Consider the following 14,430-nt stretch of genomic DNA (forward strand, 5'->3'; position numbering starts at 1 on the left):
ATATGTATTTCCATATCTCATTTAGGCCTCTAGAACCAGCCTGTGATCTAGATATTAACATCTCCAAAGAGCAATGGACAATAAAGTTAATGGACACGTAGCAGCGTAGACTCTGTTAACAGACATGCAGCAGCTTAGACTCTGTGTGACTGAGATTCGATCCAAACCCAGCTCTCCTGGTCCCAAGATGAGGAGGGGACCGGAAGGCCCTGGACCAGACACGACCTTGCGCCCCCACAGGTCGCAATTCTCTTCAGCTCCGTCCCTGCGGGCCATCTGAGCACAGGCCAAATTGCCACAGATTCACACCAGAGGGAGGTGCCGCCTGTTTCTTCTGAGCCCAGATTGTTCTAGAGGACCACCCTGGCACGGCCATCCAGAGCCTGGGCCCCCACCCCACTCCACCCTTCTCCCTCCCAGGCCTGTACTCACAGGTTTTTGAGGTCCGTAGCTCCCCGGAAAGCCTTCCTGGGGATGGCCTGCAGGGCATTCTCGCTCAGGTCCCTGGGGAGGTGAAGCAGGCAGAGAGAAACACCGGTCAAGAAGACCCTCCAAGGTGCCGCCACGAGCCAGGGAGGCCAGGGGGCTGGCTACACCCGGCTGGCCACCGCAGCGCCCGCGCACCGGGCACAGCCTGGCACTCAGGCCTGTCCAGTGAGATTTGTTGAATGAATGATGGGGCTGAAAAGAGGCGCCTTGTCCTTGGGCGCTCTGTCCCCAGCCACGTCCCTTCTCTTGTCAGAGGGCTGCAGCGGGTGGGAGCAGCCCCGGTGGCCGGGTCGGCCCTGCCAGACCCAGTCGACTCAGCCACGAGTAGGCACAGGGCTGCAAAGGGGGGGCTTCTGCGGGGCCCCAGCACCCAGGTGAGTCGCTCCTCTTGTTGCACACTGTCTCTAACTTTGCACACTGAGGCAAGGGAAGGAGACAAGATAGCTCCCAGGGACGCAGCCAGCAGATGACCAACCCAGATTGAACTCCAGGCTGGCCTGACTCAAAGCCCCTGTTCTCGGGATTGTGTGCCGCAGAGCACCATAAGACATCCTGGGTGAACGGGCACTGGGCACCTGGAGGGACAGCCTCGGGGCCTCAGTGCCCACTGCCCACTCCCAGGGGCTGCTCGAGGTCAGAGGGTGGGGCTCATGAAGGACCCCATCACTCCCTGTCCATCAGCACTGGCTGTGAAGGAGAGGCCAGGCAGGGGCTCCTGGGCCCGGCCAGCTCCTGGAGGCTTCCTCCAGCTCCCCTGGCCTCTGGGACCCCCTCTGCTCCGCAGTGCTCTCCCCGCCATTCCAGTCTCAGTGGCGTCCACAGGCCATTACAAAGCCCTTCCAGGTTAGCCCTTCCCACCCTTCCTTCTCCCAGTGACCATAAAAATTGAGTCCTGAGGGGCCCCCCACAGGCAACAAACACTATCGCCACCTCCATTTACAAAGGAAGAAAGGAAGGTCCAGAGAAGTTAAGCAGTTTCTTCCAGGCAACCCAGTATTTGACCCTGGGTATTCAGGCCCCTGCTTTGTCCAGCAGTCTGGGAGTGAGGATGGTTGTTTCCCCGTTTCGCAGAGGAAGGAACTGAGCTCCCAGTTGTTAAGCAACTTGCCACATTTGGGCACGCCCCAGAGGCCTGAAGACTCTTCCATTCCTTAAGGTGGGCGGCCAGAGACTGGCCGACCTGTTGTGGGACCCACTGCTGGGCGATTCTGCAGACCCGACCCCCTCTGGGCCAGGCCCCCGGGCCTTGTCTGCGTCCTTCATGTCAGCCACTCCTCCCGCAGCCCCAGCCCCAGTGGGCAGCCCTGAGCCTCGTCCCGCCTCTGTCTGTTCTCCTGTGGCGACAGCTGGCAGAAGGACCCAGCAGTGCACTCAGGGCGGGTGATGCAGGCAGCTCAGCCTGGCTCTGACCCGCAAGTCAGTCCTGTCCCCTCCTGAGCCTCAGCTCCTTCTGCACAAAATGGGGGGAGGGGATAAGAACCTGGCAAAGCGAGCACCCTCCTCCACCCCACTCGGAGTGGCCCATCTGTGGGCTTCCTTGTCCAGTTCCCACCCATCCCCACCTTCAGACAGAGCCCCCCACCCCCCGCCCCCAGGCTGCCTGGGCGAGGGAGGTCCGCCAGCTCGCATCCATTATTCCACTTAATCCACACCACAGCCCTGCTAGGAAGGTTTTTCATTTCTATTGATTAGTTTATCGATCGAGACCAAACCTTGTTCCAGAAAGGCTTTAAGGTGGCTTGTAGGGATTTACAGAACAGCAAGAGCAGGGGTGAAAACTGGGGCGGAGAGAAGAAAGAAATCAATGTCAGCACTCAGAAGGCCGCTCAGCAGGAGCTGCTCTCAGGAGTACAGCTGCCGGGCCACTCACGCCAGAAAAGAATTTTTCCAGGGATCTTTATGAAAAATGACACCGGGGTCTAATCAATAACACCAGATCCTTATAAAAACAGGTTTCCTTATAATACACGTCTTTTTCTTATAATCGTGTTGTGATGAAAGCGCAATTCAGGAGAAGCAGTTCTATAAGGACTCACACCATGAGCTCAGTAGGGCAGAGAGGGAAGGACAGCCGGTGCCAGTGTAGACGGAGGCGTCACAGAGCCCAGTGTAATCGGAAGTGGCAGAGCCCTGGGCTAAACCAGACAGGGTGTGGCCTGATGGCCTTGGAGATATTGCTCTGAGCCTCCCAGCAGGCAGGCAGGATGGGACACCAGGAGCCATTTTGAGGAGATAGAAAGGAAATAGGCAGATAGGGAAAAGGCCTCGGTAGGTAGAAAAAGTTAATTTCCTGAGTTTCCTGAGGGGCAACGAATGCCTGAAATTCCAAAGGCTCAGAGATAAGAAGGACCAGAGTTTCACAAAAGCCATCTGTTTACTAATCAACAAACCCACCGAACAAGTCTGGCACTGCTGAAAGGAGATTCTTCAAGAACTTGCAAATACCCTATGCAAATCCTGAGAGCTGCTTCCCAGAATTCCCAAAGTCACCCTAACCAAAAGAGGACTCGCAAACGGTCAGGCCTTTGCCCTAGTTGGATGGCAAATGGGGGCTTTTCTCCCTTGGGGCTCCCTCCCCTCTTGGGGAGCTGTTCTCTCTCTCACAGGTTGTGTTAGCCCTGAGAGAAAACAGGGTGCAACTGAGGGCATGTGGCACACTCGGGCTGGCCCCCAGAGTTCCAACAGCCCCTTTGGGGTATTCGGCCACTTTTTCCCTATTCCCTTCTAGCAGATCACGTGGACTCTGGAAGAAAGCAGCCTGCAACTGAAGGCAATTTGGCTTGGGCTACTCTCAAGTATTGTCCTGAAGGCAGCTGTTGGACCCCAAGAGTTCCGACTGCCCCTTTGGGGTGTTCAGCCACCTTTCCCCATTCCCTGCTGCTTCCAATAAACCTTTTACTCCCCTTCCTGAGGTCTGCGGGTGTCATTCTTCGCTCACCGCAGACAAGAACCCTGTAAGGAAATGCCGAGTTTCTTCTCAAGAAACTCCGTTTCATCTATGATGAAACTCCAGGTTTCTTCTCAGGAAACCCCCTTTTAACCTGGGGGGGGGGGGCTCCGAAGAAACCCCTGTTTCATTTTGGCGACTCTGGCTTGGGGGGGGCTCAGAAGAAACCCCTGTTTCAATTTCATGAGCTGAGGGTTCTGGGAGGGTGGGGAGCTGACCCTGCTCTGATCCTGGCCAGCCCGCAGCAGGAAGCGGCTCTGGGGAAACAGGCAGACGTTGGGAGACTCAGGAAAATGCAGCATGCCAGCAGCGCGGGGGTGGGGGGCTAGAAAGAGCCTGAGGTTCCTGGTTTAGGGCTTCAAATCCTGCTTTTGCCACTTACCAGCGCCAGGAAACCCTTGAGAGCTTCAGTTCCCTATTTGGAAAATGGGCACAAAATACCTACCTTACAGGTTTTTGTGGGAGATGACGTGAGTTCATGCATTTAGCCTTCTATCCTAGCATCTCCAGTCAGCTAAATTCAAGAAATGCCAATTCCTGCGCTTCCCTTTCCTGGGGATCACGGTAGTTTCCAGCATTGCCAGCAGGGGGCGCCAGAAGCCGCGCCTGGACTTGGCCGCCGCGGATCGCAGCCTGGAACAGGCTGGCCGCTTTCTGCCGGGTTTGACTTCCGGCCTGGTCAGACCTTGTCTAGTCTTTCTCAAACCTCTTTGAAATAAAGTTGTTTATCTCCTGGCCTGCGTGGAAACCCCAAAAGACCCACTCGCTCCTTGCCTGGCCCTTGACTTTCTTACCTCCCTTGAATTTAGCCATTTTTGCCCCATCCTGCCATGGTGGCTTGCCACAGGGTCCCCAAGGGGAGGAGGAGAGGGAGGGCACCAGAGAGCAAAACCGAGAGCAGCTGGTGGCCTGGTCCAGGCAGCGGGGAAACCGAGGCCACAGACTCCTGGGGGCTGATAGGAGCTCAGAAAGAGGTCACACGCAGAACAGGAAAAAGGGACTGCACAGGCTGTGAGCTCGGGGAGAAAGCCCACAGCTGAGAGTCACAGTAGACACTGGAACTCAGTGAATCCTGCCAGCCCACCGACATCACGCGGTCTTGGATAAGTCACCTCTTCTGTTCTCTCCTGTGCGAGATGAAGATGGAAGGTGGCCCCTACCAGCCTCCTCTCCACCTGTGAAGACATGCCTTCAGTTCCTCAGACCCCTCTGCCACGGTCCCTTTGCACAGCCATTGCTTGTGCCTGGACTATTCTTCCTCAACAATTCACCCCTCACATCTCAGTCTACAGATACCGCCCCTCACTCCTAACTGCTCCCACAGCTCCCTGAACTCACCTGTGGTTTCTTTTTAGCACCAACCCAGGATTGTCACAAATACAGGTATGTTGAGTGTCCTGAAGTACTGATATTTTTTATTACGTTCCGCCTCACTCCAGGCCATAGCCTCCTGAGGGCAGACACTCTCTTTGTCCCCACTGTGTCCTGAGCCTGGTGCTTTGCGGGCTGCGGTGATTTTAGCTCAACTGAGTGAATGAATGGGCATCTTCACGTGATTCTCCCCCCCTCCAACCCATGACCAAGACAATGAGTTGGGTTGCGCCATGCGGCTGAGTGGGGAAGGCTGGGCTCAGGGCACCCGGGCTGGCTCTGCCTCGCCTGTGCACATGGCTCCTTGTGCCTGCTCTGTCTGAGTGGACTGGGAGCCAACAGGACCAGGCCAAGGGGAGGATGCGCCCAACATTCTCTTGGTATTGACACGAGGCTGTGTCCCACATCATAGAGGTTCCGACTGACGTCGGCAGCCTTGCTGGGGCAGGGGACAGGACAGCCACTGAGGAAGGCCAGCCACTGTGCTGGGACCCTCCCAGGAAGAGAGGGAGCTGGGGCCCCTGGGAATCCACTTACGGGGACTCACTGTAAAGGCCAGGAAGGAAGGCAAAGATGCCTCCACCTGGTCTGTACACCATCAGCCACGGCCAGGGGCTCTAAGAAGACATGCTTCTTTTGTACTCCCCAGCCCCCCCCTTTTTTTAATTTGAAACAGGGTCTCTCTAAGTTACTGAGGCTGGCCTTGAACCTGAAATACTCCGTCTTAGCCTCCCAAGTACTGGGATTACAAGTATGCACCCCCACACCGGCTTGGGCGAGCTTCTTTAACAGCATCCCCGGCCCGGGAGCATCCCAGTGGCCCAGCCAGCCTTGCTTCCTCGAAGGAAAGAGGCAGCCTGGCCCACTTCCCTGATGGGCACCATCCCCAGGGCCCTGTTCCAGCTGCCCCTCCTCCTGCACACTCTGCCCGGCAGGGAAGCTGGGGTTAGGACCCCATGTTCTCACTGCTAATCCTCCTTCACGCTCTAACCTGATTGGTCCCTGCTGGCAGCCCAGCCTCTGAGGGGATTATCAGGGGGCCAGCCAGGGGCTTCTGGGCACCAGCCAAGGCCAGGCCCGGCTCTGGGTTCCTGCCACCTGCTTGGCCACCTCACTGCAGGGCGGGGCTGTCGGCCCTTCAGGCACACTGGGGGTCTGGGCAGGGCAGCCTGTCCCCCCACCACCACCCCGAGCCTGCAAACACAGGGCTCAGCTGAGGAACCAGGGCTACCCTAGGGCTCTGTCGGGAAGCTGTTGGATTGAGGATCAAGCTCGGTAGCAGACAGAGCTGGCCATGAGCAAACCGAGTGTCTCATGCAGGTTTTCTAACCTCAGATTTCTCTTTGGAAAGTGGGAGTAACTGTCATGTGACCTGGGGTTGCCTCCCCCCCCCCCCACACACACACACTTGCTTAACCTTTTTTTTTTTTTCAGTACTGAGGGTTGAACCCAGGGACATTCTACCACCGAGCTACACCCACAGTTCTATTTTTATTCTTTTTTTTTAAATTTTGAAATGGTCTCACTGGGTTGAGGAGGGCCTAAGTGGCTTAGGGTGTTTGCAAACCTGCACCCCTACTAGCTCAGCCTCCCAAATATATTTGGGATTTTAAGGGTGCACCACCGTGCCTGGCTTGTTCAACCTTTTATCACTGTCTTCCCAGGAGCGGGGAGGGTCTGGCCGGGGATGATCTTGGGCGAGACCCCCAGTTAGCTCCCGCTGCCCGCAACAGCACTGACCACCCAGGGTGCTTGGCACACACCCAGGTTCCTGCGGGGGCTGGTGTCCCTATAGCCTCTCACCATGGTTCTCCTGAGTACCTGGCATTTTGGAGCAGATGACTCAGAAAGCAAGTCACAGGCACATGGGCCACCAGGCTGTGTCACCAATAGTTAGTTAGACATGTAGACTTTCTAGGCCCATCCATTAAATCAGAATCTGTATTTAGCAAGGTCCCTAGGTGGCCCACATGTATAGAAAAGTTTAAGTGCTGCATCTGGGAAGTATCAACATGCATTAATGTCCCCAGCCAGAGCAAAGAAAACCTGGTTGTAGCCCCTGAACCCAGCAGAACCTACAGAAGCGCAGACTTCTACCCTGCGGCCTGGGGCCCTGGGGGTCAGACAAGGGAAACATGGACACAGTGACCCCTAGTGGGCAGAGACAGAAAGAGCAGCCACTGACCTCTCACCTGGGGCATGGCTGCCTTTGCGTGTAACAGAGGCGGGTCTCCGGCCCCGCAGCATCTAGCCACTGCGCTTGCCCTGAAGACCCCCTGCATTCCTGCCAGGGTGGGAGCAGAGGGGCACTGCCCTTCTCGCTCAGTGCAGGGGCCACTGGGGTGCCGGTGGGAAGTAGCCCATGGTGGTCCCTTAGCACGAGGGAGGCTCGGCCTCCCCACCCTGGGCCAGCTCTGCAGGCACAGCGCCAGCCCCCTGACTAGACCAAGATGTGAGACAGAGCCCCAGTGGCCGCTCTGGGCCCCAGGTCCTGCTGCAGGACCCTCCTGGAAGAAGCCAGGCCATGCCCGCGGTGGGCTGGGCTGCACATCCTCCTCCCAGCTGCTCTGGGCTCTGGCTGGCCTGGCTCTCCCTTGTCCCTGCCAGTCCTTCAGGCCTCCCCTTAGACCTTATGCTCCTTCTCAGCAAGGGATTGACTCTAAATTGTCCCTGCCGACCTGTCCTCCCAGCCCATAGGGTGGCACTCGGGTGGCCAAGATCCACCCGTGTGGGCAGCATATTTCAGTGTGTGCGTCTATCCCCAGATCTGGGCCTTTGAGCACCTTGGGTGACGAGGACCTGATCTGTGCCACCTCAGGCTCCGACCTCAGAGTGTAGACCAAGACTCTGTCCACTCGTTAATCTCAGGTGCTCCTGTAGGCTGCAAACCAGGAGCTTATCAATTAGGCTGAGTCCCGATGGGAATGAGTTTGCTGCACCCTCTCCAGTTGAGCCAGTGCAAGGGTGTGAAGGAAACCAGGGAGTGTGCCCAGGGAGAGGCTGGTGGAGTGAAGGGCACTGGTCCCACCACCACAAGCCCAGTTTCCTTTGATCTTGGCAAAACAGAACAGATGCCTGGCACTTGTCTGCCTGGTACCCCGGGTCTGGCTGCCATCCCCTAAAGCCCCCCCTTGCTAGCCCTATGCGGTCTCTCTGCCCCCCTGACCACCAGCGGTCAGGCCAGCAGGAGTCCATGTCCTGGGTCCCCTTCTCCTGGGGATCAGGAGCTAATCTGCAATGGAGGGCCAGGCAGCCGGTGTCCAAAATCAAGCTCAGTCCCAAGCAGAGGCCTCTTTGGGCCTCGGTTTCCTCATCTGTAACATAAGCTATAAGAGATGGGCACACACGAGGGGACGACTGTACTCTTAGAAAGGCTCCAAACTACGCTACCAATTGCCGAGATGTCCAGCTCTGTGACCCTGGAAAATTGACTGTCCCCTCTCCTTGCCACTTCCAGGTTATAAGGTCCACAGAATTAAAGTTCAAATGCTCTGTGAGGTCTGAGGATTTTTTTTTTTTAATTGTTGAACAACCCACACCATCCCAGGAAACTCCTGATGTGCCAACCCCTGCAGGTGGCTTTGGAGGCGACTCCACAGATGGAGGCTGGTTCGAGCCCCACGCCCTGCTCGTTTCTCTGTTTTCTGAACACCCAGTACATGCCAGGCACTGTCAGCCACAGAGACGCCTCCCCTCCTGCCTGCCACGAGCTCGCCTCCCCAGCCACCAAAGTTAATGCTGCAGAAACCTCATTAGAAAGAGACACTGCACAGCCCTGGATGGCCGCACCATAAAACTATGCTGGGTGGCTTTGACTTGAACCGGGCTGTCTTTTATGTAGCCACAAGCATCAGTCCTCACAATAGAGACATCAGAGGAGGGGCCCCTCCGCCGAGCAGCCCATGCCCAGCCCTTGCTTTGGCAGCTCAAGCCACCCTGCTGAGGAAGAGTGGCTGGAATCCCACTCGCTGCCCAGTGGGAAGTGGAATTGCTCTGCCCTTAACTCTGCCAACAGACCGTGAGTGGCAGGCATAGGCCCCAGCCACCACGGCAGGAGCAGAGGAGATGCAGGCCCCTCTTCATGTGACAGCCAAGGCTGGTTCTGCACACCAACCCACCACCACGTGCCAAGCCTGAGCCCCCAGGAGGTGCCAGGGGTCCTGCCGAGTCCCAGGCAGGGCGCAACAGGAGACAAGGCCCCTGTCCCAGACACCTACAACACGCTCTTCGGACAAGGGAGTTCAGAGGTTCCCTGGCACATGGAGGCGGGGGTAGGAGAAAGAATCCAGACACAGAGGAAAGGATGCGACTGCTGCCTGACAGCCCCGGCTTTGACTCCAAGGTTCATCATTTGCCATCTGTGGGCCGTGGACAGGTTACTTAACCTCTCTGAGTCAGGTAGCTTCTATTTAAAGGTTAGTGACAGGGAGGAAGTAGGAGGAGGTTTCCGGGTGCTCATAATGTTTCATTTATTGAATGAACAACAAATGCCAGTGCCCTTCCTCCTCAGGCCCCACCGGAGGAGACCAGTGGGGCGAACATACCCACAGATGCTGGAGCGTTTAATTTTAAGCCAGGGGAGATTTCTGGGGGAATCTCTCAGAGATTGGAGATTGGGGGCAGCTGCACAGAGGTCAGTGTGGCAGAAACATCCACCCGAAGCCATGAGAAACTGGGGCCGACTTCCCACAGACGCAGAGGAGCGGGTGGGATGGGACACCGTGCTGCAGGAGCATCAGACTCTGCCTGGGGAAGGTGCAGTGCTCCCCAGGGGCCTCTGGTACTCTGACATGCATGCTGGGGTCCCTGCCTCTCCCTGAAGAACAGAGACTGTGCCCGGCTCCAGAGAAATGAGAACCCGGGCCGAGCAGGGTGGGCAAAGGTATACTCGACAGGGGGTTCGCGGGCAGTGGGAAACGGACGGGTGGCACAGTCTGAAGGTAGGTCTAAATATCTTTTCTGCTTTGTTTTAGAAGGCAATGGGTGCCATTTCAAGGGTTCATTATAAAAGAGAGGGAGAATCCGGGCGTGGTGGTGCACACCTGTAATGCCAGGACTTAGGAGGCTGAGACAGGAGGATCACAGGTTTGAGGACAGCATGTGGAAACTCAGTGAGACTCTGTTTCAAATTTTTAAAAAAATATGGTTGGGGGCATAGCTCAGAGATAGAATGGCCCTGGTTCAATTCCTAGCACCACAAGCTAACTACTAAATAAATAAATAAATAAATAAAGCAAAACAATAGGAATCAGAGGGAAGAATAAAAAATGGGCTTCTCACAGCATGGGAGAAAGTGGAGACTGAGATTTCTCAGCTCGCTAAGTCTATACATTAAAAGGCTTGGGAGAGCCAGCTGTGGTGGCACACACTTGAAATCCCAGCATCCAGAAGGCTGAGACCAGAGGATCGTGGTTTGCAGACAGCTTCAGCTACTTAATGAGGTCCTTTGCAACCCAGTGAGACCCTGTTTCAAAATAAAAAATAAAAAATAGGGATAGGTGTGTATCTCAGAGGTAGAATGCCCCTGGGTTCTATCCCAAGTACTGCCCCCCCCCAAAAAAAAGGCTTGAGAAAAAAAAAAAAACTTTTCTGCTTTTAATGCCAAACACACAGGTCTCCCTCCAGGCTTCCCAAAGAGGTGGCCAGAGGACGGGAAGCAAGACCCTCACTGTCCCCGCAACACGGCCCAAGGATGCGGGTTACCCTTCTGGGTCACCTCCCTGAAGCCAAGTTACAGATCAATCTATTTTCAGAGGATCGATTTGCTAAATTCATTTGTTTGACTTAGCACTTTGGTTTCAGTTGCGTGGTTTCCCATTTGTCTCCACAGCCATCTTTTAAGGACGTCTGGATCACCCTGCCCTGGCTCTCTTAGCCCAGCGAGGGGCTGGGGGCAAGCTTCCCTTAGTCCGAATGTTGTCAGGAGCTGGGGCAGTGATAAATGGAACAGTCCTTAAAATGTGCTCATAAAGATAAAACGCAAACCAGTGGACTCCCACAAAACAGTTAAGAGAAGTCAGTCAATGTGACGAATCGGTCATTTGACAAATTGGCCATTCAACAAACTGCCTTTTGGCAAATTGGCTTTTAGCAAAGTGACATTTGGTAGATGGGTCTGCTCTTGACACGAAATGCTTTCACAGGGCAATTACTTGCACTCTCCCAGTCTGGGCTCACGGCCTGGCACTGGCGCTCAGAAGCCACTCTACTGATGGTCGACCCATCCACCTTGCACGCTGCTCTCTGCAGGGCTCACTCGAGCCAGGCTGGAGTTTAGAATATTTTGAGGAATGCACATATCAAACAGCCTGCCGCCCCACTACACCTGCCGCTGTCCTCAGCTAAGCCCATCTAGACTTTGAGGGGCAGATTCTTTGGGTTTTCCCTAATGAGGACCAAGGCAGACCTGGAGTGGAGGTGAGGGTTCAGGATTTCAGGAAATCCTGTGGCTCAGGAAGAAAGACGAGCCAGGAAAGGAGCAGTAGGGCTCTGCAGGGAGACCCAGGCTGTGCTGGGCACGTAACCAGGTTGCGGGGGCTGTTGGTCTGAGCTCCCTCCAGGAGGTCTGAGCTTTCCTAGACCACGTAGCAGGAAAGCTAAGGCCAGACAGATGGCTCACTTGAAGTCCTGGAAGCAACAGCCCACTCAGGAGGCCAGAAGGGCAGCATTGAATCCCTCCTAGCTAGCCCCCCAGAGGGAAATGGGGCCCATTTCTTCTACTAAAGACCATGCCTCATTGCTCTACTCCTCTGCAGAGCAGTCCAGGCCTTCTCAGTCTTAGCTTTAGGGATCCCAAAGGAGAGCTTGAAGGGTTGAGATGGTATGAGGTCAGCCCCACTGCCTGTCTCATCTGCAGACAGACAGACAGACAGACAGACACACACAGACACACACAGACACACACACACACACACACACACACACACACACACACACACACACACACACAGGCAGAAACACAGACCTCTGATTATTTCAGAGGGAAGGTGATGCGGGAGAGGCCAGGGCAAAAGAGTCCAGGGAAGAAGGGGAGCTGCTGCTTGCGGAGCTGTCCGTGGTACTGAACCTCCTGCATGGCTCTCCCTCTGCTCAGAGTTAAAGACATGTCCTGGATCCCAGCCATGTTCAACCTACTCACCTGATCTACGCTCCAGCTCTTATCTAGTCAGCTCTTCTCTTTTTAACCCAAACCCAAAGGGATTCCAGCTTACAATACACAGGTGTCGGGGAGCGCGCTGCAGCCTCAAGGGACCCACTGTAAACTCCACCATCTGCATCACTAAGCAACTCCTAGACAGTGGCTCAACTTGATCCTGGACCGCTTCTCCAGAAGTCAGAAGCCAGACCTCCCCACTGCCTGGACACAGACTTGAGCAGAGAGAGGCACTGAGAAGGCACCTGGGCGTGTCAATAACACCCCCACATCTTTGCACAAAAGCGGTTTGCTTTAATCCTGGGGGAGTTACTGCCACTGACTCTTGTGCAAAACACAATTGTTTTAGTGATGATGATGACAATGGTTACATTCACTGACCATCAAGTGTGTGCCTGGCAATGTGCTAGGTATATTATGTCTAGCAAATTATTTCAATTAATCCTTAAAACAACCTTATGAGGTAAATCTCCCCACTCTATGGGATAGTAACAGTGAGAGATTGTGTGTGGGAAGAGGACAGGGAGTATATGGGAACTCTACTCCAAACCTTTTTTTTTTTTTTTTTTTTTTTTTTGCGGGTCTGGGGATGGAACCCAGGGGCATTCGACCTCCAACCTACACCCCTTGCCCTTCTTTATTCTTTATTTTGAAACAGGGTCTCAGTAAGTTGCAGAGGACCTCACTAAGTAGCTGAGGCTGTGTGTGAACCACAATCCTCTGGTCTCAGCCTCCAGATTGCTGGGATTACAAGTGTGTGCTACCACCCCCGGTTCATACTCCGAATCTTGCTGCAAACTTTCAACAGCTTTAAGTTTATTTTTTAATTTAATTTTCTTATTATTATCTTTTTACAGTGGTGCAGATCAAGCTCGGGGCTCTGTACATTTTAGGCAAGTGTTCTACTACTAGGGTACATCCCTAGAGACTTTCTATTTTAGTTTGAAGCAGGGTGTCACTAAATTGCCCAGACTAGTCTCAAACTGACGATCCTCCTGCCTTAACTTCCCAAGTATCTGGGATCATAGGCATGCACCACTGTGTCCATTTTATAGGTTTATTTTTTTTTTTAAAGTAGACCTGGACTCAGTGGCACATCCAGCTACACAGGAGACTGAAATTGGAGGATTGGAAATTTGAGGCCAGCCTGTGCAACTGTCTCAGTATAAAATGAGAAGGCTGGTGATGTGGCTCAGGGGTAGAGAACTTTCTAGCATGTACAAGGACCTAGGCTTGTTCCCAGTACCCTTCCACACACTCACACACCACAAGTACTCCCCCATGCCTATTTTCCAGATCGTGTGACTGAGGCATAGTAACCTTCCCAGTCTGCTTGAAGGCTGAGCCCAGAGGTAACCTACTCTGCCATGCTGGCTCAGCGCACTGGAATCACCAGGGTGATGGGTGGTGGGCGGGGAGGCTTCTAAAAGCACACACATGTCTGCAGTGACATTTGACAGATGAACTTGGGAGGAGGAGGGGACACCTAAAAAGCAGAGCATAGTAATGAGCAATCACAGTGTTGACTTGGTGAAGTCATCAAGAAATGGTTCGACTATGCTCAGGATTCTCTGTTTCAGAACTTAGGTAATTATAGAATAAATTGTAGACATAATCTTATCAAAAAATGGTGTAAGGTTCATGTCTTTCCCTGCACAACCCTAGGGAAGAGCAGAATGCCACTCCAGGCCTGGAATGAGCCTCGCCTGGGGACTCCTTGCTACCCTGATTCCCATAAGTATCTCAGGAACTGTCACTCCATCCATATCTCTGTAGGTTTGAAAGACAAAGAGGTGAGCTCTGGAATCCTGTGACGAGCACTTCCATCAAAGTCAGTTGCCAACATGCATCCTGAGCCCTGGCCCAGCCACTGGGAATGCCTGGGGTCTCGATAAAGATGTTTGGCACTCCTGAACCGGTTTCAAAATTTATAAATAAAAATAAAATAATAACAAAGGGCTGGGAATGCAGTTCCATAATAGAGTCCTAGCCTAGCATGTGCCCTGGGTTTGATGCCCAGAACAGCAAAGGAAAAAATAGCGAAACGGGGGTTTCTTGAGAGAAAACCCGGAGTTTCCTCGAGATGAAATGGAGTTTCCTAAGAAGGAACTTGACATTTCCTTACCGGGTTCTTGTCTACAAGTACCGTCAATTACAATCTACTTTCTCCCAGAGTCCACGCGATCTGCCAGAAAAGAGGTGCAGGTCACCCCTAGGGACCCTGGTCAGCCTTGATGTCCAGCAGAGGCCTTCAGGTCACTACTCGAGAGTAGCCCAAGCCACGTGCCCTCAGATGCACTCTGCCTTCTCTCAGGGCCAACACGACCTGCAAGAGAGAGAACAGCTCCCCAAAAGGGGAAGGGGCCCCAAGAGGGAAAAGCCCCCATTTGCCATCCAACTAGGGCAAAGGCCTGACCGTTTGCGAGTCCTCTTTTGGTTAGGGTGACTTTGGGAATTCTGGGAAGCAGCT

The 14,430-nt window shown here is 54.2% G+C and overlaps 1 protein-coding gene across 1 annotated transcript in view; it reads right to left on the reverse strand.

Annotated features, from left to right (window-relative positions):
- SLIT1 (slit guidance ligand 1) overlaps window positions 1-14,430 on the reverse strand; it is a gene marked incomplete at its 3' end in the record, with an annotated part of 178,907 nt that overhangs the window by 58,724 nt on the left and 105,753 nt on the right. The window contains exon 5 of the mRNA XM_080695380.1: window positions 433-504. Within this exon, the coding sequence (XP_080551506.1) occupies window positions 433-504 (72 nt within the window). The remainder of the gene's footprint in view (window positions 1-432; window positions 505-14,430) is intronic.

This window comes from Muscardinus avellanarius (assembly GCF_963383645.1).
Source record: "Muscardinus avellanarius genome assembly, chromosome: 4".
NCBI lineage: Eukaryota > Metazoa > Chordata > Mammalia > Rodentia > Gliridae > Muscardinus > Muscardinus avellanarius.